The sequence below is a fragment of the Phycodurus eques genome, chromosome 19, assembly GCF_024500275.1.
Source record: "Phycodurus eques isolate BA_2022a chromosome 19, UOR_Pequ_1.1, whole genome shotgun sequence".
NCBI lineage: Eukaryota > Metazoa > Chordata > Actinopteri > Syngnathiformes > Syngnathidae > Phycodurus > Phycodurus eques.
In genome coordinates this window covers 18,684,902-18,712,569 of record NC_084543.1, presented here as the reverse complement: position 1 = coordinate 18,712,569, position 27,668 = coordinate 18,684,902, and the positions used below count along the sequence as shown (strand labels likewise).

Below are 27,668 nucleotides of genomic sequence, written 5' to 3'. Positions count from 1 at the left end.
GCCTGATCATTGAGACTACAGCGGCTTACTCGTGGAGGCGGCACGTCATACACTGCACTGTGTATTTGTGGCACACGGACACATAACTCAACACAAATGTGGCTATATAAGAGATCAACACTATACACTCCTTTTCAAATTCCAGGTTTTTGTGATATAAAAAACGACACCAACATATATCATTTCAAAACTTTTCCCACCCTTAATGTAACCTACAACCTGTACAACTTCATTGAAAAAGAATTGAAAGCTTTTTGACAGAAGTAAAAAAAAAAAAAAAAAAAAAAAAAAAAGCACTTCCATAATGCAGTTGCACAAGTGTGTACATAACTAGGATTAGTGGCTGCATTCAGAATTAACCAATGATGTTAAATGGGAGTTATCACACATCTGCCACCCTTTAAAGTGCCTCTTAACCAGAGGTGGGTAGAGCAGCCAAATATTGTACTCAAGTAAAAGTACTGTTACTTTAGAATCACTTTTAAAGTAGTCATCCAATAATTTACTTGAGTAAGAAAGTACTGCATGAAAAAAACGACTCAAGTAATGAGTAACTTGTGAGCAACTTCAGTTTTGTTTTTTAATCAGAGCATGACCATCAATTAAATTGAAAAAATAATAATATATGGGAGTTGACACGCACCTGCCACCATTTCAATTTTTAACTGCCCAAAAACCAACAACACATACATTAGGCCCCAAACATTATTTGCTTTATTCGCTTAAATGACTTCACAAAGAAGCTGTTTGCTGAACAGACTTATTGACTCTGTATGCGACACCATAGGTATAGTGCTAATTTTGCCACATCACTGCCAAAACAAAAATAGAAAGATCTGCAACTTACCACAAGGTGTTTTCTCAAGTTAGAAGTGGGCTGAAATATCCAAGTTTGGGCAGTCACATTTTAAGAGTTGCATGATAAAGCTGTTGTTTTTTGGAATCTGTAAATTAAACACAGTCGCGCGGCTGTTTAACCCCCCACCCCTTCCAAATGAGTCCTTTTGATTGGCTCGCCAAGGTTATGTGCATGGTCCTGTGACTGGCCTGTGACATCTGATTGGTGAAAGATCAGTCATTTTGATTGGCTCGCGAAGGTTACGTGCGCGGTCATGCGACTGTCTTGTGTCGTCCGATTGGTAAATTGGAGCCAAATGACATTAGTGATCCTGTTTGATTGGCGCGACGGGCGCCCTATGCGGAAGTCGAAGATGGAGTCTAAAAATAGACACGCACGCTCAAGAATGAATACATACAAGTAGCGAATGGCATGTCGATCATTGTAACGGAGTAAAAGTATCGATCCTTCACATAAATACTCAAGTAAAAGTATTTAAAATACTCTGGCAAGTGCAGTTTATGGAAAATGTTACTTGAGTAAATTATGAATTAATGATGATAGAACTGCTGCAGCTCACAATGGGACCAGTATAATTCCGGGTCCTTCCCTGAGGTCGGCGCTACAGATCAATGCAAACTAGAACTAGCAGACATTCCAACAGCTTCTTCCCTCTTGCGATCAACTTCTTAAACAGCTAACTTACAATTCCATTGCAACACGCTGCCAATTTCTTTTGTCTAAGTTTGTTGTCACATTTGTCGGGCCAATTATACAGGAAGTCCTCGACCTACGACGCACTCGACCTACGACGTGCCTCGTCCGCCATTTTGTCCCCAGCACCATAGTGTTTCTGCTTAGCTAGTGCATAGCGCTTGTCTGTGTTTGTGCGGCCGGAGTATCTTTGCCTTTTTTCACACTATCAGCAGTAATGGTAAGGACAGCATCTTATTTATTTATTTGAATGTATTTGACTTTCTTTATACGAAGTGTTAACCTTTCCCGCTACGGTCACCTGACCGTGGTCGGGAGACGCAGGGGTTAACTCCCTTCTCTCGTTGCGCAGCTGAGCCGGGTGGCGGCAACAATAAAGGCACGGAGCACCGATTTGCTGCTTAAACGGCTTTATTAGACGTTAACGCGTCCTCCGCTAATCGCTACTCTTCCCCGGTCGCCGTCACTACACTCGCTACTGTACACACTCGCACCGACTCGCACTCCTTCCTTCTTCGCAGTCCCCGTCTCACTCACAAGCCCACACACACTGAGCTTGCTGTCACAATCACGCGGGACAATACCCGTAACAGAAGTATTTCATCGTAAATTTCGACTGTAACGGTGAAATCCGACTTACGCGGAAATTCGGGTTACGTCGCCAGCGTAGGAACGTTCATAAATCGAGGACTTCCTGTATACTACTCGTGCACTCACTGTCGTAGTCTCGCCACGCTGCACTATTTGCATATCTGTTGTTGACCAATACTGGCCACTCATGACAGAGTAGCATTTGCCTCATTTGCACATCGATTGAGGAGTATCTGCAACATTTGCACAATCAACATTGTCCCAGATTATCGTGCTACTCGTCACTTTAAACCGCATCCACTCCTTGAAGTCTCGGCGCCCTTTGCACAATGGTCATTGCACCGGACTATGGCGAGATTAGTCATTGGAGCTGCTCTAAGTGCTCGAGGACTCTGCGTCTTTTTGGACAATTGTCAAAAAAAAAAAAAAAATTGTACCGGGATTACCAGATAACTAGCAAACCTTTATTGCTCAGTGACTGTTTTTCTCAATGTCTTTATGTCTCCAAAGAGTTCTCTGTCAATTGACAATTGAAAGGTTGTCGTACTCGAGCGGCTCCAACTACCGGAGACAAATTCCTCGTGTGTTTTTTGGACATACTTGGCAAATAAAGATGATTCTGATTCAGGGATGGGCAAAAGTACAATGAGCCCCTCGGTTGTTTAATCTATCCCGACAAGCATTTATCAAGGGTCACAAATATTGTTGGCATTAAGTCAAGTTTCCTAAAAATGGGATTTTTTTTTTTTTTTTTTTTTTTTTAATATTTCCACTGTTTTCTAATTATTTCTCTTCAAATTGGTTTACTGATTTAATATCAATATAATTCAATACATACATTTAACAATGTTTTGTTTTTTTAATAAATGGTTAATTTCGCTTACCATAATTTCTCGTGTATATTGCACATTTTCTTTCCCCAAAGAAATTGCCAATAGTGCGCATTCCACATAGGTATATGAGAAAATGAAAAAGACTTTCACATTTTATAAATGTATGCCGCCATCTAGAGGTTCTGAAAAAGCTGTACACTTTCATTCCATTATGCCACCAAGAGGTTATGAAACAGGTGTAGCGTACACATTCATTCCAATATAACAGGCGTTTCATATGACTGCATATATGTATAATTGTGCTCATAAGTTTACATACCCAGGCAGAATATGAATGACTGTTTTTTGTATTTTTTTAATTTGTATTTATTTTTTAAAAATACGACTGATGACAACAACCGTCATTAATTTCTTTATGCTTATGTTTTTGTTTAGTGATAATGCTTTTCTGAAATACTTGACAGTTTAATTTGAATCCCATTAAAATAAAATTAAAAGTGTTTCCCCTGGCCCTTCATGTTTTCTTTGAGGAATTGTACACATCTTACAAATTCTGCCTGGGTAATCAAACATATGAGCACAATTGTGTGTTTTCTCATTTACGAAATTAAAGTAGGGCTGTGAATTTCAAAGTAAGAGCAAGTAAATAAAAAGTAAGTATTATGTATTCAAATAAAGTGCTTCAGAATAATTTGAAAAAACGAACAAAATACAGACGATACTGTTTTGATCATATGGGTAAAAGCAAAATCATGCATTGTGAAAATGCATCACACACAGCTTGACGGGTTTTCCAGAATCTTGAGGTCAACTTTGGGGGTGCGCATTATACACGAGACATTACAGTAACTATAAATAAGTAGTTTTAAAATGAGCATACATTTTTTTGTAATAAAAAAAAAAGATTTTACATTTTTATTCACCATTATTTAGGTTTTATTTATTTGTCTAATTAAATCATGGGTAAATTGATTGTCAATAAAATAAGTTCATATTACCAACATAATTCTGCATAAACAGTACATTTGAAACTTTAACAATTCAATAATTTCCTCAATAATAACCATCAAGATAACTAGAAATTACAAAATTTAAAATGGGAATGAATAATTTCATTGGTTAAAATTGTTCATTTATGAATTTTTTGGGGTGGTTATTCATTTATCTCATAAATATTTGGTGATTGATTTATTGTAAATAAAATAAAACAATGTTTTTAAAGAACACATTTAATTATTAGAGTAAATAATTTTTTTAAAAATGTCACCACTTTTGACCTCATCTACAAATGACCTGGCCCATCTGTCCATTTTCATAATCCAATGTAGTCCGTGAGCACAAAAACCTTACTTTTGGTTTTAGTCAATTTTCGTAGACGACTTTGTCGTTCCCGAATCGTTTTTTTTTTTTTTTTTATTTTTTTTTTTCCATAGCGTACATAAAGACACCTCAGTGGCACCTCTCGCACTTCTTCAGTTTGTTCCAAAAAAAAATCACACCAGCAGCGGGAATTTAGAGCAACGCGTTACGTTTTTTGTCAGCGCACACGAAAAGGTAGAGGAGAGAAACATCCATTTCATTTGCTTTGTGTGTGTATTCACTGACAACGATTGCAGATAATAGCCTGCAATCACCTGGAGATCGTATCGGGTATTCAAACAGAACGGGAAAATAAGGATCAGATTTTGACGAAGAAAATATTTATTTCGAACAGCATGTTCGAAATACAGTTGACTCAAAGGCACACGCCGCACACCACAGGATAATCAATCAGGTTTCTCTTTTGGAGGCACCTGAAAACGAGGCCTCGGCTGACTAGGATCAGAAGTGTGCTTGAATTCGGCTCGATTATCACAACGCGTGACTCGACGCGACTGGTTTCTCACACTTGTTCTTGTTTCCCTGTTCTCCCATGCAGACATTTCGCCTGCCAAATCGCGCGGGGGCCGGCTCGCCCTCTGGACTGTGCGGACCGGCATCCTTGTTATGGACATCTTGCGCCCAGAAACCTTAACTCCTCCTTTCTGGTAGACTCTCAGAAATTATTGATATGGGTTTTTTTCTTTTCTCACACAACAATCAAGATATTTAATTCCCCCCAAAACAATGTTGTAAATATTTGATGATATTTGGTTGTATTTATTCATTTCGCTGCTTTTGTCGGAGTGTTTTTAAGTTATTGGTAAAGCCAGTTAATCATTTAACTAAGAAGCTGCGGCGGATGTAATGCTGAAGAGTGGAGCCACATAAGGTTCCTTGAGTTATAAGAAATATATGCATTTCATTTTTTGTAAAACTACAGAACTACGTTCCGGTTCACATTTTTAGAGGGAAGTAGTCACAGGAATTTGATTTGAATGTATCCTCCCCATGTGTATGGTTGGAAGCACTTTTTGCATTGTCTGCAGTATGAGTTGCACACGCACCCTCCTCTTCCATCTTCTTCTCGTTCGCAAGGAATGAGCGAGCGCCTCTCAGGCCGCATTTGCACTGCCTGCTTCAAGTGACGCCATTCACAAGTAATGTACACTGGCTTCTGCTCCCCCCAAAAACGGATTTTCTATGAATAGAAATCATGGTGAAAATGTAGGCCATGGGTGTCCAACTCAAGGCCCCGGGGCCAGATCCGGCCCGCCGCATCATTTTATGTGGCCCGTGAAAGCAAATCATGTGTGGCAACTTCCATGATGCTTTCTAAAATCTGTACCAAAATGTCATATATAATCGACAATTATGTTGAGAGATTGCATTTTTTGGGGTACCAAACCCCTTTTTAAAATTAACTTGAACAATAGTTGGACTAACTATTATCCTTGTCTTCTGATTTCAAAACCACAGCCCCAATTCCAATGAAGTTGGGACATTGTGTTAAACATAAATCCAAACAGAATACAATGATTTGCAAATCATGTTCGACCTACATTTCATGAACTACACGACAAAGACAAGATGTTTGTTTGTTTGTATGTGCCCTGCGATTGGCTGGCAACCAGTTGAGGGTGTACCCCGCCTCCTGCCCGTTGATAGCTGGGCTAGGCTCCAGCAGCCCGCGACCCGCGTGAGGAGAAGCGGCTCAGGAAATGGATGGAACTTCATTGCAATTGGGATTGCCAATAGGAGGAGGCGATAAAAGATGTTCGGTGGTTTCACTGTCATAATGACCCTCTGAGGGAAATCGTAACTCAAACGTGGCCTATTTGAAAATTGAGTTTGACACCCCTGACATTGGCTCTCAAATATAATGCTGCTTTCCAGTTGTGTCCATCCTTCAATCATAATTGATGACAGCAGCCAGTGAAGTAATGTGGAGGTGACCCTCATTTCAATAAATGGCTGCGAGAGTCATCCTTATGCAGTTGCTTCAGGTGTTCCACAAATTGCTTACTTGTCATTAAGTTGAAATAGACAGTCGGAAATAATCGGATGCAGGCATTACGTCGTCACAATCGGGCACTTGGACATGCAGTGTAATTCCAGCCGCAGTTACGAGACTATTGTCTTGAGATTTTATTTATTTTCTATCCGGCTCAAAGCACTTTGGGAGTGTGACAAGGCTTCTTGTTTTGTGTTGTCATTGATTGTGAATCCAATGGAGGGAAACAGGTTTGTGTTTTGTTTCTAAATACATGAAATATGTTTTAAGATAAGCGCAGAAAACGTGCAAAGACTAAGAATTTAGTACTGAATTGTTGCGATGCAGTCCCCTCCAAATCCCTTTGTTTTTGTTGTATACTGGAGACGTTTGGATTTCGATTTTTCAATTTCAAAATTGAGAATTCCAGCTTTTGTTTCATGGCATCTACGTGGTAATCAACTCAGGACAGCGCCCCGTTTGTTTGAAGCCCCCCACTTTTCAAGTGAGCAAAAGTATTGGAACAGACATGAGTCAATGAACTTGGTGAATAACATTGAATATTTGGTGGCATAACGCTTCCTTTGTAATAACTGCATGTAGCCTGCGACCCGTCGACTTCACCAGACTGTTGCGTTCTGGAATTCTGAACTTTTGCCTCTTTTGATCTGAAACCAAAATGTCTTCTGTATCGAACGAAAACAAAGGAGTCGACCTTGCCGTTCGTTCCGATACTTCCGGAGGGGACTGAATGGCGTCAAACTCTTTTCCACCATTTCAGTTGTACGGATTTTTTGGGTGGGGCTAAAACGGGGTCCCGGTACGCACTTGGGCTTCCGGCCTGATTAGGCCCTCCCCCGCTATACAAGTACCGAGCGCCTTCCGTGGCTATTCGGTGCTATCGGGACTTGCTTGGCGGATTTCTACCACTACAGCAGGGCTACAGCGTGTCTTGCTATGCCTGCCCGCGCGTACACGGCGGATAGCGAAACATTAACACAAACTTGGCAAATTTGTTCACACGCTTCTCTGGCGTGTGTCAAATTTACAAGACATTTTTAGTGGGTTTACAGGATCTTTAAAAGTCCTGTTCTACAAATTCAATAACTCCCTCTATTTGGTCAAAAAACAAAAAACTCAAGTTTACATGAATTCATATTTCAAAAGGTAAGAATTGCTGCTCTTATCCACTGTAGTTTTATTCATTGACTTGCAAGATGCAGCGTGGTACCTCTTAAGCCTTATGGGACGTGCTAAAGGCACACACTCGGTTTGCAGTCCAGCGACAAATCGGATCTGCTACGGGCAGCGTTGTGCTGCGCGAGAGCCAACGTTTGCGGTTGCGTTGTTCGCTGAAAAACAAAACAAAAACAAAAAAACAAACCTCTTTCATTCGTGCCATGTCTCTGTTCTGTTTGCATACTTTGACTGTTTTCCGAGGGTCACACGACAGCGCAAGCGTCGTTTTTGTTGTTGTTGTTGTTCGGATTGTACAATACAGATTTTAATGATGTGCAATTAATTTGAAACCTTGCTAATATGTTGCCTGTGTGTGTTTATCTCAGGGCTGAACTGATTTATTTTTGTGGGGTTAATGGACTGGAATGACAAGAGACCTCTATTTCTGGTCCAGACATTCCAACACCACCTTGTACCTGTCGTCGTTTGAGTTTTAACAATGGACTGCGAGGCGTGCCACTTTTCTTTTTCTTTTTTTTTTTCACTGTCATCTTTATTATTATTATTATTATTATTATTATTATTATTATTTTATATACCTTCCTGTTCTCTTCTTGTAGCATTGGACAATTTAAGTATAAAAAAAAATAAATATTTTGTTGAACATTGAACAGATTTGTGTCTTTTGTTGAAAGACAAGACTTCATTTGTGGGATTTTTTATTTTTAAATTATTTCTGGAACATAAATACGGTATGCACTACACCAAATGTGAACGTGAGGGAAATAATAAGTAATATATTCACTGTGAAATTACAATATAACAAACAACATGCACTGGTAGTTTTTAGTCTGCAAAGTTTGAGAGAATAAAAACGGTCCCCATCTTAATAATAATGATCAAACTGGGCACTAATGTATCAATGTATCAAGCAATCTACAGTTAGGGCCAAACTCATTCCAACTCAAACCAGATCTTGACGTTCAGGTGCAGTTTTTTAATCAGCGAATGGGTATATTTTGATTGGAAACAAGAAAACGTCAACCCATATTATACTTTTAGTGGTTATATGGATTACATTTTAAAAAATGATTAATTCAGGTATACACATGCACTAAATGTATACAGTAGGTGATTGAATGTTCTAGATTATGCCATAAATTACCAGGATCCTTTGCGCGCGCACACACAAAAAGAAAAATAGTTTTCTCCAAATTGTCCCGTAAGATGAAGAATATAAGTAAAGATGTGTAAAAGCAATGGAAATTGGGAATATTTCTTATTTTTCTGAGATTCCTGGCGAAAAGATAACCAGTAACTAGAGCCCATAGTATTAATTGGAAATAAAATAATTTGCCAATTAACTTAAGTGCATGACATCACATTCCTTCATATATGGCGAGGGGCGTTTATTCACTTAGAGGGTACTGGGCACCTGAATTATTAGGGGTAAGGCATTGAAGATGAATATTACATTTATTTTGTTATAATTTTCACATCCAAATATTAGCCTTTGTCACCTCGTTGGTGTGCTTTTTGATTTTCAGGGGGAAAAATATGGTGAGATATATGTCTCAAAATGATTTGCATGTGTGTTTTTCAAATCCACCAATATATCCGCGTGGTTTTTAATGTTGTGTGTGCATTTCTCATGACTTATCATTTGTTAATATTCCATTTTGCTTGTGATTCGTTCAAGCTGTGTTTGTTGATCAGCGGGCACGCGCATTTATTTTTGAGACACACGTAACGCAGTTTCAAGTTGAACAAACAAAATCCCACGTGTGGGAAGGTCCACCCTCCCTACGCGCGGCGGCAGTGTTTTTGTCTCCTTTGAGAGCATCATAGAATTTGAGAGCCAGCCACTGTTATTATTTAAACACTGTAATAATAAGCTGGTTTTTTTGTTTTTTTTTTAAGTATCTTGCTGACAGATGAGGGACTTCTGCAGGGTCGGACCACAGACTGTTGGGTTCTTATGAACTTGCAGTCAAGTCATCAACGGAGACAGCAACACGGCCGCCTAGCGGACGGAGGGAGGGCCTTCCTACACGTGTGAATCTGAAAACTGCGTTATGTTTGTCTCAAACCACAAACGCACTTTCAACAATTCACAAGCAAAAGTGAATACTTAAAAATGATAAGTCATGATAAATGCACCCATCACATTAAAAAAACACGTGTAAATAGCGGAAATTGTGAATTTGGAAAACACGTGTGAATTGCCGCTATATTTGCGGGTTTGAAAAATGTGCAAATCATTTGTGGATTTGAAACACACGCGTGTGAATCACGGATATATTTGTGGATTTGAAGAACACGTACAAATAATATCGAGACATCTCTCTTCCCATACCGGTGCACCCACATCTCCACCTTACTTTCCTTGAATCCCCCAAAAGCTCCGAGGACGCTACGCGCCTCTCGAGCGGGGAGATCGTGGTCGCTTGCGTTTGAGGCCCAGGCAGGACCGCGCTGGATGACCACCGTCGCACTCACTCGGACGAGTGGGGGCGCTCTTAAGGAAAGGTAAGCTTTAAGGTAATATTGCACATCCAGCCATCCATTTTCCCTACCGCTTATCCCCACTAGGGTCGCGGGCATGCTCGAGCCTATCCCAACTGACTCTGGGCGAGAGGCGGGCTACACCCTGAACTGGTCGCCAGCCAATCGCAGGGCACATACAGTGAGTACAGAAAGTATTCAGACCCCCTTAAATGTTTCACTCTTTGTTATATTGCTGCCATTTGCTAAAATGATTTCATTTTTTTCCTCAGTAACCCACACCACAACACCACATATTGACAGAAAAAAACATAATTGTTGAAATTTTTGCAGATTTTTTCAAAAAGAAAAACTGAAATATCACACCGCCGTAAGTGTTCAGACCCTTTGCCGTGCCACTCATATATTGAACTCGGGTGCTGTCCGTTTCTTCTGATCATCCTTGAGATGGTTCCACACCTTCAGTGGAGTCCAGCTGTGTTTGATGATACTGATTGGACTTGATTAGGAAAGCCGCACAGCTGTCTATGTCAGACCTTACGGCTCACAGTGCATGTCAGAGCAAATGAGAATCACGAGGTCAAAGGAACTGCCTGAAGAGCTCCGAGACAGAATGGTGGCAAGGCACTGATCTGGTCAAGGTTACAAAAATACATCTGCTGCACTCAAGGTTCGTAAGAGCACAGTGGCCTCCGTAATCCTTAAATGCAAGACGTATGGGACGACCAGAACCCTTCCTAGAGTTGGCCGTCCGGCCAAACTGAACAATCGGGGGAGAGGAGCCTTGGTGAGAGGGGTCAAGAAGAACCCTAAGATCACTGTGGCTGAAAGTTCTCAGATCACTGTGGGAGAAAGTTCTAGAAAGCCCGCATGGAGTTTGCTAAAAAAAAGAAATAAAACACTTGAAGGACTCCCAGTTGGTGATAAATACGATTCTCTGGTCTGGTGAGACCAAGATAGAAATTGTTGGCCTTAATTCTCAGCGGCATGTGTGGAGAAAACCAGGCACTGCTCATCACCTGCCCAATACAGTCCCAACAGTGAAGCATGGTGGTGGAAGCAGCATGCTGTGGGGGTGTTTCTCAGTTGCAGGGAAAGGACGACTGGTTGCAATCGAAGGAAGGATGAACGTGTTCAAGTACAGGGATATCCTGGACGAAAACCTTCTCCGGAGTGCTCAGGACCTCGGACTGGGCCGAAGGTTCACCTTGCAACAAGATAATGTACCGGAGCTGAATGGCCCAGCCAGAGCCCGGACTTAAACCCAATTGAGCATCTCTGGAGAGACCTGAAAATGGCTGTCCTCCAACATTCACCATCCAACCTGACAGAACTGGAGAGGGTCTGCCAGGAGGAATGGCAGAGGAGCCCCGAATCCAGGTGTGAAAAACTTCTCAAAAAGACTCCTGGCTGGATTAACTCAAAAGGGGGCTTCTACTAAATACTGAGCAAAGGGCCCGATTACTTATGACTGTGTGATATTCCAGTTTTTCTTTTTTCATAAATCTTTAATAAATAAACCGAGTGTTTCAGAATGAAGCTAAGAAATAAAACCATAAAATAGACGATTTCGACAAGAATTCTCAATTTTATTGACTAAATCTGATATAACAGGAAGACAATTGTATTGCAGAGACAGAACCGAGTCGGAGAGCTTTTGTCCATCTACTCACAAAAAGTCACGAAAATGATAATGCTGGGAAATACGCCACTGGACACGAAGACACCGAAGCGCGATGAGAATGACGGGATGACGAAAACGAGAGCATGGCCAGAGGCGAACAGTTGGGATCTTTTATTTCCAGTTTGGTGTCAATCGTCTCCCGCCGTGAAGTTGATGTACTTTTAATATGTTAAAAAAAACAAAAACATCTCATCAGGTCACGTGCTCTAAAAAACAAACCAGTTGAATGATGTTTACTTTCTGCTCACGATAATGTTCCCGTTTGATCGCTGAGTCGATGAATGAAGCGAGGCCGCCCTCAGCGCCGTTGCTGCGCGTGCCGACTCGAGCCATCGTTTCCTCTTGTGTTTTTCATTACTGTTTTTAGTCGGATCACCAAAAAAAAGTCATCCGTGATTCTTTTGTAGGAGGCACGAGACCTACTTTCAAGAAGTGCAAATCGGGGAATGCATTATTTTATTTTCTTTGCCTCCACCAAGGAGTTTATATTAATAGGATTACGCAGTACTACTTCCACGAAAGGTGGGGTGTTTTCTAAATAAGAACCAACAATATTTTGGTGTCGATACGCTGGCTTACTCGTCTGGCCAACTCCCACATCCCCAAATCCCGCATGTTGCATTCATTCAAGACTCAGCATCATCTAGAATTGTGACGTCTATACACGCTCACACTACGGGCCACATACTGGCTTCTTCTTCGTTTTTGAATAGAAATGTCTGCAGTTCATTTTCTCACTGAACTCTGCAGTAAAAGCACAAAACAAATCAACGACTCAAGTTACAAAAGGAATCAGGGAATCAATCTACAAACAAAAATGTATTGTAAACCTTAAACTTATTCAAGTCGCCACCTTGTAACCGCTGAACACACGTTTTTTGGTATTATCTCTAGAATGGAAAGCAACTATTCCTCAGAAGGTTCTTCTCAACGCTGTTGTGGAAGTTTCCATCAGTGTTTGGCTATTTGAACTACTTGACTTTCAATTCAAAAAAAGAAAACACTTTGGATTGGTAGCGCTACCGGCCGGTTATGCTGTTAAGGGCTCACTGACTGGAAAAAAAACCCAAAACATTTCTATTTCTGATTGAGTCACGTCGCGTTAGAAGGGACCAGAGACAGCTTGAAATGAGGCAATTTTAATTCGGCTCCTCCCAAATAAAAAAAATGATTTCATAATAGAAAAAACATATCGAAGTGTATAATTGCGAAATGGAATTTGAAATCAATAGTCAGGAAAATCTGTGGCACACAAATATTGGAGTATGCAGCTATTTTGAATTCATGTTCAAAAAGGGATTTGGTGGAAGAAATGCTTTTCATCTACGTTAATGGTGAAGAAAATGTGGCAAATTGTTTTTGTTTTGCCAAGATGAAAAGAACAATGCCATTGAGCAAGAAAAATGAAGTCGACGCACTTCATTTGCTCATGTGGGGGGCTGGCTCTGGCCCCGCGGGGGGCCTTGAGTTTGACACCTGTGATCTATGCCCACACGTCATTGAATTGGCAGTAAACGCCACAAGAGACTTTTTGTGAGAGTTTTGCATTTTTGCTTGGTGATTTTTCTCCAGTAAATTGTGTGCCGTGAATCAACACTTAAAGATGCCTTTGCTGTTTATTTTAGGTCACCGTCAGAACTCAACCGCGAGCGAACCGCGCTGCTGGTCCCGATGATGAGGACGATGAGGTCACGCTCTCCTTCGTGCCGCAGCAGCTGCACGATGGGGAAAACGGCGCGTCCGCGCGGTCCGCTTCCCTCCTTTGTCCTTTTGTTCCGAGTCCGATGAGGTCAGAGATCGTCACGAGACGGACGTTTTTGCATACTCGCTGGCTGATCCGGGAGCGGCTGGGACGATAAAGGTGACGATAATCCAAGCGGGTCGTAAACTACGCAACCGCGTCGCTTGTTTGTGCGATCGGCGTCATCGTCGAACGCGCAAAGTTTCACGCAGATTCACGGATGAAGCCATAACAGGCTCCCTCCAAACGCAGGATCCGGTTTGGCTTTTGTTGCTGTTGAAAAACGACTTGCATGTCTTCCCTTGAAAGTGACCTTTTGGAAGCTTCTAAAATCCCTTCGTTCCCGACCCTCGCGAGCTGTTGAGTCATGCGCTGCTTTTTTTGTTCTCTTCCCGGTCCCTGAAAGTGGTGATATGAATACAAACACATTAAAACACACTGAATAGAAACTAATATTGATCTTTTTTTGTTTTGTTTTGTTTTTTTGTTTTAGCCCTAAAACATCTCAAGAGATCATATGACAGTCCCTGTTGGACGTCACGCGAAATTTGTGCTACGTCAAAAGATTCTACGACATTCTACGATTCTTTCTTTTTTTTTTTTTTTTTCTTTTTTCTTTGTGTGTAAAGTTGCTGAGCTACTCATCATGCATTTCTAACTTGAAATGTATATTTTGGGGGGCGAGGGGGGGGAACACTAGAGCGAGTATAAAATAGTGTGAAATGGATGCGTTCAAAGTGCCGAATTCGAATCCGTTATATGACGGCCGATAATTGGTCGAATGAGAGGCCGGATATTCTGGCTGAAAATCACCTCTTGAACGTGTCACCAAAAAAGAAACAAAAACCGCAAAAAAAGACCCAGTTCATGAAACAGAGTGACGCGTGACATATTTGAACACATTTCCTCTTCCAAGTTCGTCTTGGGACTGTACAACACAATTCAAGCTTTTTCCGGGAGTTCAAGACCCCGAAGACGTCCCGCTCCATCCCGACTTCCGTTTTTTGTATTTATTGGAAATATTGCTCGAGGGACGACGCTTCGGTCTTCTGTCGTACTTTGTTGAGCTCGTCCGTCACGATTACGACGACGACGACGACGGCGGCGTCGAGTGTCCGGTTCTCCGTGCATGCGTGTGGACTGTACGTGGTCGGATGAGCGGGAGAAGACGAGCACGGCGGCGAGACGAGATTGAACGTCGGAAGCGTCGGTGAGGCGCTCAGACGCAAATCTCGATGGGCGTGGCCACGAGCATGCGGCCCCCCGGCGAGCCGTTCTCCCGCGGCATCCGCTCGTAGCTGTTAGTCGACGACATCGAGCTGTTGGTGGACACCGACGCGAAACGGTGACCCCCGCCCGCTTCCGTCGCGGCGCCCTTGGTCGCGCCGCCGCTCGCTCGATCTGTAGCCGCCGGTGACACCGGCGGGAGGGGGGACAACGGGGACAGAGTCTGCTGCTTCATCCGCTCCACTAGGAGTTCCTCGTCTTCCTCCCCGGATGAAGATGAGGACATATTGTCGTCGGCCTCCCCTCGCACATTCCCGCCGCCGCTGACCCTTTCGCCGGCGCCGCTTGCCCCGTTGCCGTTGTTGTCGTCGTTCTCCCCGTCCAGCGTCCACGAGTGGCTGAAGTATCCGAACACCTCTTTGACGGAGCAGCGGCGCTCCTGCTCTACCGAGAGCAGGCGGCGGAACATGCGCAGGGCCTGCTCGGTGAAGCGTCTCCACTGGGAGGGCACCGTGTTCGTCCTCCTCCTCTGCCAGCGGACGAACTCCTGGTAGAAGGAGTCGGAGGCCAGCGCCTTCTCCCACGGGAAGTTGCCGGTCAACATGCAGAAGAGCAGCACGCCGAAGGCCCACACGTCTGTGCTGTAGTCCACGCAGAACCCCTCGTGGCGGGACACGTCGCACAGCTCGGGGGCTGTGTACGGGATGGTGCCGCTGACCTGCAAAGACGGGCAAACCGTCGCAGATGAAATGACAAAAGGGAAGACGCCGAGGACGAGCGAGCATTGGCATGAATGCAACGATTAGCCCAAAAAGTCTCGCAAACACGCCCCAAAAATCTTCAAATGGACTCATTCTCGAGAAAAGAAAAACAAAAACCGAGTCACTCATTTTCCCGATCAGACGAGCATCTTGCCCGGGGGCTTTTCTCAGCACTCACCCGTTTCACGGGTGATCCGGCGCGACGGGTCATGCCGAAATCGGACAGCTTGACTTTGCGGCACTCCCGGTCAAAAATAAGAATGTTTTCTGGCTTGATGTCCCTGTGGACCAGCTTCTTACAGTGCAGGTAATCCAAAGCGATGGCTACTTGGTGCACGCAGCGCTTCGCCACTGCTTCGGGAAGACCAACCTGAAGCAGTGAAGAAAGGAACATCATTGAGGGAAACGTCTCACGGCACCAGAAAACGCAAATCATCTTGTCCGAGCTCGGTCAAGCTACATTAAGGAAGAACGTTCCTGTCCTCGGGCGTGAACCCTCATTGGTTTTCGACAGACAGAATGCATGTGACGATGTTAGCCCCCGCGCTAACCTAACCCTCGAACAACAGGGGAGGTGTCCGGCCTGCTCGAACAAGTGCTGTTGTCACCGATTGTGTTCGACTCAATGCAAGCAAGCCTGTCGCTGGCGTTGGACGGAATCCTCGCGCCTCCAACACAATCGTGTTTTGGTCCAAGGGCATCGCTGAGACTCCGCCGCGTCGGAGTGAGGACGGACTAGCCCGTCCCGTCGGTCCTAACGAAGCCTCGTTGCACGAACCGATGAAGACCGCTCGCACGAGGGGCGGAACGTCTTCGAAGACGACCGAGGCGGCCCGCTCGCGATCGACGCAATGCCCGGAGAACGACGTGGACGGATGAGAATATTCACCCAGAATCGGCATCTTTTGCACGGTCGGCGAGAGCGAGCCGTTTTCAACACTTTATATTGGGAAATCATTTGTCGTATTGATTTGGGGGAAAAAAACAAAGAATCCGTGGACCAAATTTGGAAATACAAGGTTTTGGCCCGACAGCAGCGCTACGTGCAATGTGGACCCGCGTACATATAATCCCTTGCTGTGTCGCAGGTCACTTATTACGGACTCAGTGCATCTTGTATTTGTTTGCGCCCTCGTCATTATCATGCAGTTACTCACCTGCACGTCTTCAGTTCAGTTAGCATCGCTTGCTATCTGACGATAATTTGGCAGCATGACTCACAAGCAACCCTTTTCACTCACACGGGCTGACAAATAGTTGAAATAGGCAAATTAGCGAGTTGCTTAGCAATGCCGTGTGCATGACGGGCACGCCGCCACCGCAACAACAATATGGAACAAATGCAAGTAAAGAGCAACATTTCGCTTGCTTTTCTATAAAAGAAAGCATTGGGAAGCACCCCGATGCTGAGCGCCGCCTCCACTGTGAGGCGCATTGCCGAATGGTTTAGCCAGTAAATCGGCACGGGACGACTTCCATGTCACTCGAGCAGAGCGCACCTGCATTTTAAAGGCCCGAGTTTGTGTCGCGTGTATGAATGTGGCCTCCTCAAGTGGACAAGTCGATAACTGCGCCTCACATGTTGACATTGAGTCGCATATACGAAATGTTGACATTTATATAAATATGCAGTAAATAATTGCGGTGTCGGCCTATTGCTGGAACGTAACCCCCGCGCGATAAACAAGGCGTATTCATTCATTTTCCATACCGCTTCGTCCCAGCTGACTGATTACTATTAACTGTTAAAATGAAAAAACTATTGTAAAGCAATGCCCAATTCCGATGACTACAAAGGGAATCGCCAATACCGTATCATCTCATATGCGTATCGTTTCTTCGTTGTTTAATGTTGAGATCTTCAATGATTTTTATTTTATATTTGAAATTGGTTGCTGTGATATGACTTAAAGATGGTTCAAAACATAAATCACTGATGGAGGGAGGTGCCACATTGGGGGGGGGGGCCGGCTCCCTTGTTGCCAAGAGACTTAGCGGTTTATCGGACCCTGGCGACGTGCAACTCGGGATCATTTTTTGCATGTGTGTTGTTTCAAAAAAATAAGAGCAATACTGGTTTGGAATCATGTCATGAGCATTTGCTTTTCAAATCTGAAATCTGCATTCATTTGGCGTTCACTCATTCCAATATTGTGCGCACGAGCGATTCGAAACCATGTACCTGCGGGGGAATGATGTCGAAGAGGTCCCCCGCCAGCGCGTACTCCTGCGCGAACATGTAGTGCTCGTCCGTCTCGAACGCGATGCCGAACATGTTGATGATGAAAGGGCAGGGAGACAAGTAGAACGAGATGCTGTACTCCCGCAGGAACGACTTCAGCTTGGTCGTCTTCTTCTTCAAGAACTTCAGCGCCATTTTTGTACCTTTCGGCCAAGAAAAATAAGGAGAATTTGCGCAGGTGCTGATAGGACGCTTCTTTTCATAGACTTTGCAGACGTTGCGCCGGGGTTGAACCGACGACGTATGCGTTGCCCTGCAAACTCGGCGGATACACGTGCGTAAATGATTCCAACTTCTCATGACACTCTCGTCTTTATACGATTGTAACAACAGTAAAGACATGCGACAGTTGTACAAAGTCATACATAGCTCGTGCTGTGTGAATGCAAAACGGTTGCCCCGTCCTGGCACTTCAGCTCACAGTTCCCGCTGGTGTGTTGCAACAACGTAATAGAGCCTCAGCTCTGTCCGGTGGCCTTAACGCTAAAGACAGCCAGCCGGCCAGCCTGAGGGACAATGATGGACTGTTTGTCAAAGAAGCGACAACGAAAAAAATGCAACTCTGAAGCCGCTACGATGCGTTTGAGTTCGTTTTCATGGAAATGCCATATTCGCCGAGATGAGAACGTCACCTATCACGTCCCCAAAAATGTCACGAGCATCTTCGCAAAACATGTTAGAAATCATGAAATTGAGACATTTTGGCATTCTCCTATTTTGAAACGAATATTTCTTTCCTTGAATGATAACAACTCCCAATGATTCCAATACTCATGTGAGTCAAATGAATTGATTCTCAAAAGGAAATTCAGTGGGCCATGTCTTGAGCGTCATTGATCCAATTGTATGGAAATGTGTATTTTGATGTGTTCAAGTGGGTTCCTCACCTCGGATCTTGTGGCTGACCAGGTCCACCTTGCCATAGGTGCCCTTTCCCAGCTCTCTGATCACTTCGAAATACTTGTTGACCTCCACCTTCTCCAGGTTCTGGGCTGTGATCAGCTGCAGCTCATCCAGGATGTCCATGTTGGCTCGTGACACCAGCGGAGAAGAATTCATGCCGAAGACCGTGGGTCGGGGGGACGCGGCGAGGGGAGTGCGGAGGCCGAGGAGGGACAAGCGCGGCGGCAGCAAACAGTTGACGTCACTGGGGAGACAAAGCGGCTTTGCATTGAGATATTTTCGTTGGACCGTTTGTTTAGCGCGACAGTAAAAACCGTTGGGACTATGTATGCGTTAGGCGATTTGACGTTCGCCAATAATTGCAATAAAGGTTCAAGTACAATGGTACGTGACAAGTTTCATCTGCTTGTAACTCAAATCATCCACATTGCAATGAATGGAAATTCCATTTATGGGTTGTAGCGTCTCCCCCCCCCCCCCCCAAAGAAAGCACCAATATATTTTTGTTAAGTGTTTTTCATTTCAAAAAAATAGCATTGCACAGTAGTCTACTATTTAAAACGATCCTACAATTGAATGTCTTTGTCTGGCGGCGCCCTCTGCTTCCGATATCGTACATATCATTGAAGTGCTTCGCCAAGTCAACTGCATGCACAACTCGCGAATGCGTTTTTAAGACTTCAAGCTTGAATTCAGTGGACATTCTCCGCTTCCTCATCTCGGCACTCTTCCGGAAACCCGGTGAGAAAAAAGGAATTTGGCAAAATACCGGGAACGGAAAACGTGAGCGCAAAACCTTGACTTTCGCTGCGGGGTAACCACGTCCACCGATGGTCGCTGCTGCAAAGTGGCTGAAGATCACGCGCGAGTTCAATTCATTCCAAAGAAATTCAGGAAGAGTCACGGTATCATAACTGCAGATGGTATCAAACTTGCAAATGTCTTCATTGAGACGATGGAATTGTCCAATGCGATTGATAGAGTGGAAAAATGAAATCTTGACACCTGGGCTCTCTAGTTCCTGTTTGAGCGTGATTGCCTAATTAATTGTCTGGAAGATAATTAACTGTCAAAATTGATTGTGCATCCTCCTCTGTCCTTCCTGTGAAGAAAGGGGCACCTCAGGGCTCAATATTGGGACCTTTGTTGATTTGCCTGTAAGTCAACACTCTCTGCGACAATAGTTCTTATGCTGCTTTTCATTTTTAGGCTGATGTCGCAGTCAAACAGGGCGTCCACAAGGTCGTCACAAACTGGTGGCCACTGGAGGGTGAGTGAGCTGCTGCTTGTTATCTGTATTGTTGTTCATCATTAGCACATGACAAATAAATAAATTGTCTGCTTCTTCACACAATAGAATAAACTGCATACAGTAAATCACGTATATTTTTTGTTTTCATGTCGAGTTGAACTGCAGCATTTGGTCGTGTGTATAAAGCTTAGCGTCAATTTATGGCACCACCGACTGATGTTTCGTTCGAATGTCACAATTTAACGATTGTATTAAATCTGACCAAAACCAAGTACAGGTTACTTTTGAATAGCATCGGACTATATCTGTAATACATTGATTATAGATGATTGTGATTATAGGCTTCTGAGAAAGCGCGGCCTTCCACAGGAGCTGCTGAGACAGTTCTACACAGAGGTCCTCGAATCGGTCCTGTGTTCTTCCGTCACAGTCTGGTTTGGTGCTGCTACAAAAAAGGACAAACGCTGACTGCAACGGACAATCAAAACTGCTGAAAGGATTGTCGCTACCCCCCTACCCGCCATTGACGACTTGCACGTTGCCAGAACTCAGACAAGAGCGTGCAAAATCCTCTCGGACTCTCGGCATCCCGGTCACCGGCTCTTCCGGCTCCTTCCCTCAGGTAGGCGCTACCGATCAACGCAAACTAGAACTGGCAGACGTTCCAACAGCTTCTTCCCTCTTGCAATCAACTTCTTGACTTGCTGTCACATTTCTGTGGGGCCAATATTACATGACTCTCGTGCCCTCACTGTAGTCGTCTCGCCACGCTGCACTATTTGCATATCTGTTGTTGACCGATACCGGCCGCTCATGCCAGAGTAGCATCTGCTCCGTTTGCACACTGACTGAGGAGTATCTGCACCATTTGCACAATCGACATTGTCCCAGATGATCGCACTACTCGCTTGAAGTCTCAGCGCCCTTTGCGCAATGCTCATTGCGCCGGACTATTGCGAGATTAGTCATTCTAAGTGCTAGAGGACTCTGCATCTTTTTGCACAATTGTCAAAAAAAAATAATGTCATAATAATCGTGGAAGTCCTTGCGCATCTCTGTTTGAACAAGGCGAGTTTTCCACACCTTCAAAGATGATTTGGTTGATCAGAAGAAAAGTGAGTCACGGTAGAAGAACATTTCACACTTTCTATATATTATTGACTCAAATATCATCCGACTGGGTGACTAAACTAACACTTAAAGGGAGAGTTTTCAATTTCCCCCCCCCAAAAAAAAAACAACGTTTGCCAACAACTGAGCATAAGACGAACAAACCGAAACCGAAACAGAGCAACCGACCTCCCGAGCGCCGAAGATTCCGAAGCCGTGCGGGATGAGCAACATTTCTGCTCGCCGCGTCCGTTTATCACCTCTTTGGCATTTTCATTTCTTTTTGGATTGATTGTGTTTTGTTTTCCCAGAAGTACAACTTTAAACCAAGAACATTTCGTGCTATAAGTTTACACCAAGTCACAGTAGCAACGTAGCAGCCGTGGCTAACGGCGGAACGTTACAGTGCTAATGCTAGCTTGGTATTGCTAGCGCTGCTATTTTGTTGAAGCTGGATATTTGTCCGTTGACTATATAAGGGAACTACGCACTTTCATAATACGAGGCCTTTATGACTAACCGTGTTTGAGAATCACGAGTGAGACGACACTGAAATCCCGCCTGCGCTACCGACTCCCCTTGAACTTCCTCGACGACAGATGCTTTATATGTAACATAGCATGTTTCCTCAAATAGATGTGAGGCGCTACGGCTATTTACAAAACTGCTACGTAAGCGGTCTGCTGAGAACGAGATAGGATGGATGATTTGTAACATCTTAAGTGATTTTACAAGTGCGAACGAACCCAGAAACGGTGTCTGGTGCAATACCGAGACTGACCTGTGAGAGAAAGCGTCGTGCCGCGGACTGTTGGGAAATACAAAGAAGAAGAAAGCTAGGCGACGAACCGTCGCGAGCTTCCGAGCGCGTCCCGATCGGCTGTCGCCGCGACGACCGGTACGTCTAAAACGGGACTTTTACTCTCGGAACTACGCTTGTCGTAACTGAAGCGGTGAGAGCCGCGGCCCGTGACCTTCGCCCGTACGTGTAGATCGGCGGCCGGAATAACAAACGGGGCTGCGGCCTCGGCTCGCGAAATGAACCCCCGCGCCGAGACCTGATCCCGACGACTCATCGAACCGTTACCCTGGCAATCGGAATCACGGCAAAGACGCGATAGTTCCGACAAACTGGTACTTATTCATTTCTGTCTTGGAATGCCACCATTTAATTTGCTGTCTGCTATTGTGCGCGTGCAAAATGGCCGCCACACCCTGGCACCTTCAGGCGGAGCGTCGGGAAAAGAAGCAAAGTGAACTCTGAAGACGCTTTCTTGGAAATATTGCAGATATCCCAAAATGTCCTTAAAGCGTGATCTTGAAAGCAGAGGCCTCTTCACTCAAGCTGCCGTGGGCATCGTATTCCTCTTTTTCTCGTTGTCGTCGTCGCTGTCGACCTTTCGGTGCATTTCTTCGGTCGCGTTAACATTTTGCGTGGCTGCTTGTTGACAGGTGGAATCCGGAGGGCTCCACCGTCGCTGAGCCACGGGAGTCGCAAAAAAGAGTCCCACCTATCGCACCTGCCGCGACGTTTGGCAGACGAGATGCGTGTTTTCATGATGCGCGATCGAATGGGTGCCGCGCTCCGTATTAAATGTAAAGGGAGAGAAAACACGGGGCCCTCTGGCGGATCTCGAAGGGGACGAATGCAGCGGTCGAGTCGCCGGACACCGAAGAAGGTTCACGTTGAATTGCCAACCTGGTTCGAAGGTGTTCAAATCACTGATGAGGTTTTCCCGGGAACGAGGTCATTGAGCAGCTTTCGCTCACGTGCAACTGAAAATCAAGTCTTTTTTTTTCTGGCCTTGTGCAGTCGGTCTTCGCGTGTACGTTGCCAAATAACGCAAACAACGAACATCGACGCATCGTCGGCTGCGCGCACACGAACAGCCCTGATGGCGTCCGGCCTTCGTATTCGTATATTATTATTACTTACGAAAGCGAGATGCCCGCCGGTGTCGCTTGGCTTTTTTGCCCTCGCGTCCTACTGTACGATCTGTGACTCATCACCGCGCAGCTGTACACGCTTCGTAATATTTCCGACTCGATCGCGGCCCTCTCCCGTCCCGCTTTGAACAGCTGTGCCGTTTATTATGTTTTCAAATCAGAAGAGTTTCAATTGATGTAATCGGTATTTTCAATTTTATTTTGGAATCATTGCATTCCTTTTTTTGGGGGGGACCACGGAAGGTTGCTTTTTGGCCTGGTGGCGATTGCAGTGGACCCTCTCCTCCCGTCGGCGTTCACTTCGAATGCTCCCACCTGCGGTGTGTCCTCAGACTGCACCGACTCGGAGGAAGCAGAGCTGAATGACGCACGCGCGCGCGCGCGCATGCGGGGGGGGGATGGACGGAGCGTTGACATGAATGACAGAAGAGGACGACATCTTTTGTGCATTGGTCTGCTCAAATGCAACCAAGCCCCCGCGCAGTAATGAGAAATGCTCCGGTAACGCTTAGCGAGGATGCAGGCGGGCGTCGGAAGGGTTTCGGATGCTCACCGTGCGGAACGGACGCCCACGACGGCCCTGCTGTGCGTCCGAGCGGCTGCCAAGCGAAGCGGGCGAAACGTCGGCCGACCGTGAGCAGCCGCAGCAGCCTCCTCCGCCGGCTTCTACGGTGTCCTATTGTCCTCCAGGAGGGGAGCAGAACGGAGGCAGGAGAGGCGACGACAGAGCCGCCGGATTGGTGGGAGGAGGCGGGGAGCCCCGCCCCCTCGCCCGAGCGCTCGCGAATGGCAGCGAAGCTCCGCGGGGATGCCGCGGCGGCTCGCTGTCTCCGTACAGAATATCTGACTCGGTTCTTGCCACAGTTTGCGACTGGAGCGCCGCAACGCTCAAGTCGCTTTTTATTATCGACACATTTGCTGAGAATCGCAAGCGCCGCCCGACAAGTCTTAACATGTGCTCCGTGAAAATGGAGTTGACAGATTGCAGGTTCAAAACACAGACTTGGGCACACGGTCAAGCATCATTCAAATTATCCTTAGAAAAACCGACCCTCCCTGGCCCCCTCTCATGCCTTTCATTGAATTGTAATCATTCTTTTACAACTGAGCACGGCGGGACAAAAAACAGCCAATCAGAGCGCGTAGTCACAGCAGAATATTCTGTTTGCACGCACCCACCGAGGCTCTATATATATGTGTATCTATATATATATATCTATATATATATATATATATATATATATGTATATATATATATATATATATCTATATATATATATATATATATATATATGTATATATATATATATATATATATATATATGTATATATATATATATATATATATATATGTATATATATATATATATATATATATATATGTATATATATATATATATATATATATATGTATATATATATATATATATGTATATAGATATATATATATATATATATATATATATATATATATATGTATATATATATATATATATATATATATATATATATGTATATATATATATATATCTATATATATATATATATGTATATATATATATATATATATATATGTATATATATATATATATCTATATATATATATATATGTATATATATATATAATGTTGCATGTTCTCTTCGTGCCTACATGGATTTTCTCCGGGTACTCCGGTTTCCTCCCACATGGTAGGTGAATTGAAGACTCTAAATTGCCCGTAGGCGTGACTGTGAGTGCGAATGGTTGTTTGTTTGTATGTGCCCTGCGATTGGCTGGCGACCGGTTCAGGGCGTACCCCGCCTCCTGCCCGATGACAGCTGGGATGGGCTCCAAGCACGCCCGCGACCCGCGTGAGGAGAAACGGCTCAGAAAATGGATGGATGTGTAAATATATATATATATATCTATAAAGAGAGAGAGGGAGAGAGCAGAGTGTAAATTGAAACTCCCCTTGAGGGATCCTAATGAGTAGGCCTATAGTAAATTCAATTAAAAACGAAGAAGTACCGGTGTTTCCAGGTAAGTCTCCACTGAAGGCCCTGGTACGTCCCCAATGGACAGCAGAATTGTATCAGGCTTTCATAAAGAGGACAAAAGAGTTGTGGAAATGGATTGCTCTTCAATTGACTTAAGGTATTATTTGGAATGAGTTTTTCCCCGCATTGTGCGCCTTTTTACGATCAAGAATTGTTGACTTGTTTAAAGCTGGAAAAGGATTTCAAAAATAGCTCTCAAAATGTTCATCATTTCAAGGTTAGACAAATCGTCGCTAAACGGAGAAAGTTCAGCACTGCTGCTTCTCTTCCAACGAGTGCCCGTCCTGATAAGAGTACAGCGCAGAATGCTCAATGAGGTCCCAAAAAAAAAATATATATGACAGAAATCACTGGCACATGCCAACATCTCTGTTGACAAACCGATCATCCGTAAAACGTGAAACAAGAATGAGGTTCATGGGGGAACAGTAAGGAGCAAGCCCTCGCTGTCAAAAAAACCCAAAACCAAACAAACAAAAAAAACAACACGTTGCTGCACTTATTTAGTTTACTGGAGAGCACTTGGATGTTCCACGGCACGACTGTCAAAATATTCTGTGGACAGAAACCAAAGTTGAATTGTTTGGGAGGAACGCACAACTCCATGCATGGAAGAAAAAATGGCACAACACACCAACACGAATCAGAATCAGAATCAGAATCATCTGAAAACCTTATCCCAACTGCGAAGCATGAAGGAGACAGCATCATTGTATGGGCATGCTTTGGTACAGCAGGGCCTGGAGAGCTCGCTATCATCAGTGGGGAAACAAATCTCAAGGTTACACAAATATTATGGAGAAGAACTTGAGGCCATCTGTCCCAAAGTTGAAGCCCAAAAGATGATGGGCAGCAGGACAATGATCCGTAACACAGAAGCATGAGAAGAAAATGCAGTATGTGTTCTGGAGCGGTCCAGTCAAAGTCCTGACCTCGGCCCGATTGAGATGCTGTGGCATGACCTCAAGAGCGCTGTTCGCGCAAGACATCACAGGAATCTTGAACTGCAACAGTTTCGCGGAGAGGAATTGTCCAAAATCCATCCCGATCATTATGCACGTTTGGTCGAGGTTGTTGCTACCGAAGGAGGGTCAACCTATCGCAGTGAGACGGACCAGCCGATCACGTTCTACTAGCCGACCAGTCTGTCAGTCAATCGGATGTTACCGGCCAGAATCAGTCGCACCATCCAATTTAAAGCCTTGTCGATGATGCAATCGGTGTATTTGACCGAGATACAAGCAGGACACGACAACATGACTCCGTGAGAGTTCATCCTTTTGACGTTGGCCTGTTCCTGTTGAAGATTTTGCTCGGAGTATAAATCCCCCGTCCGTCTCTGTGAATTGTCAAATCTGAGCATTTTCTGACCTGCTCTCTGTGGATTCCATACCGTCGCATCGTCTTGGCCAAGATCAATCTATCTTCAAAGCCCGACCCGCTCGACTGTGACGCGAACCGCGCTGTACGCCGTCTTCGATTGGCCTTGTCGCAGTCGATCTCCAACTGATTGTGAACATCCTTTCCAACTATCCTGGTGTACTGCATGTGGGTCCCAAGTCACGCTTCACCACGTCAGTCAGTTTTCTTTTTAAATCCAAGGGTTCACTTACTTTTTCCTCCAGGTTCTTTGAATGTGCACGTTATTTTCAATACAAATAGAAAATGCATCATCGTGTGGTATTTGTTTTATTCTTGTGATTTAGCCGAAGATCAGCGTATTGTATTTCTTCTTGTCCTTTATTTATTTTGTTGATCCCTTCCTATTGTTTGTTTACCTTCTTAAGTTAACCTCTAGTGTCTCCTCACGGGAGAAGCCACGCCAAATGGTGTGTTCGGTCTGCCGGCGGGGATGTCATCCTGCAGTTTACAGACTGGGGTGGGCTTCGATGTTGAGAGTCCATCCCGGTCTACCCGGGTCACGGTGGTCTCTGTGTGGCCGCGGGCGGTGCCGCCTCTCGGTATGGATGGCTCCCACAGGTTGTCTTTCCTCACCTCGACCCTCAGTGCCCTGCCGTGTCTCGACACTATTCATCAATAGTTGCTGTGCACGTGTGCGTTTTGCGTGGGACGAGTGGGCTTTTTCTGTAATTGTTGCTATTTTGTCTCTTTTTATCCCTGAAAAGCACTTGTGTTGCATTTTAACGTGTGACAAATGCTATATAAACTAACTTGAGTTCTCACACGTTCTTCTACCACTATATATTACTTAGGAATAGTATGTAATTATTGGTAGTTATTACATATCCTTGAATGCAACCACGTAAAAAGGCTTTCCATGCTGCCAATCACGCACGCAGTTTTCAAGGCATTTAGAGCCACACCCTAACTTGAACTTAAAAACTACTGTTGCCATGATATTGCATCAGATAAAAATCATCATCATCATCATCATAAAAAAAAGAGGAGACTCCCAGGCCATTTCCTGTCTGCGCATCACCACCACAGCTCCTCGTGTGTGTTTTGGAGAGATGAGGTGGATGAAGGGAGATGTCGAATAGGTCAAAGATGAGTGCGGGCGTGATGGGCACGTCCAGTGTATGTGCGCACCGTATCAGTCCACCTTGTTCTCCGTGACGGAGCAATTACCGCAGAAGACGAGCGTCGGCAAGGAACCGGTCGGCTCTGCTTCCGCTCGGCGCGAGACTCGACAAGAACAAAAATCACTTCACCTGTCCGTTCGTTCCACTCTCGTCACCCTCCGCGTGCGTGGTGTACGCTTGAGAAAAAACAGGAGACAAATGTAGTAACA

General features: G+C 44.5%; 2 protein-coding genes across 4 annotated transcripts in view; one reads left to right on the top strand and one right to left on the bottom strand.

Moving 5' to 3' along the window:
- The window catches only part of si:dkey-94l16.4 (retinoic acid-induced protein 1), a 16,310-nt gene extending 8,228 nt beyond the window's left edge, over window positions 1-8,082 (top strand). Inside the window, exons 6-7 of one of the 2 annotated variants that reach the window (XR_009770397.1) lie at window positions 4,895-5,003; window positions 7,894-8,082. Coding sequence is in view for 1 of the 2 variants with exons in the window: in XM_061705865.1 (XP_061561849.1) it covers window position 4,895 (1 nt within the window). In the remaining variant the exon portion in view is untranslated. Of the gene's footprint in view, window positions 1-4,894 lie in introns of both variants that reach the window. The other variant, XM_061705865.1, reaches the window with a different exon arrangement.
- Window positions 8,083-14,074: 5,992 nt separating this feature from the next.
- bsk146 (brain specific kinase 146) lies at window positions 14,075-23,622 on the bottom strand. 2 transcript variants are annotated; one of them, XM_061663977.1, is made up of 5 exons: window positions 23,433-23,622; window positions 18,555-18,814; window positions 17,608-17,810; window positions 15,604-15,795; window positions 14,075-15,382 (listed from the first exon to the last, which is right to left on the bottom strand). In XM_061663977.1, exons 2-5 carry the CDS (start codon window positions 18,724-18,726, stop codon window positions 14,657-14,659), a joined length of 1,293 nt encoding a protein of 430 aa, XP_061519961.1. In that variant the 5' UTR covers window positions 18,727-18,814; window positions 23,433-23,622; the 3' UTR covers window positions 14,075-14,656. The 2 variants fall into 2 exon arrangements, with proteins under 2 accessions (XP_061519961.1, XP_061519962.1); XM_061663978.1 differs by lacking the exon at window positions 23,433-23,622 and adding an exon at window positions 22,869-22,936.
- Between the last annotated feature and the right edge of the window lie 4,046 nt (window positions 23,623-27,668).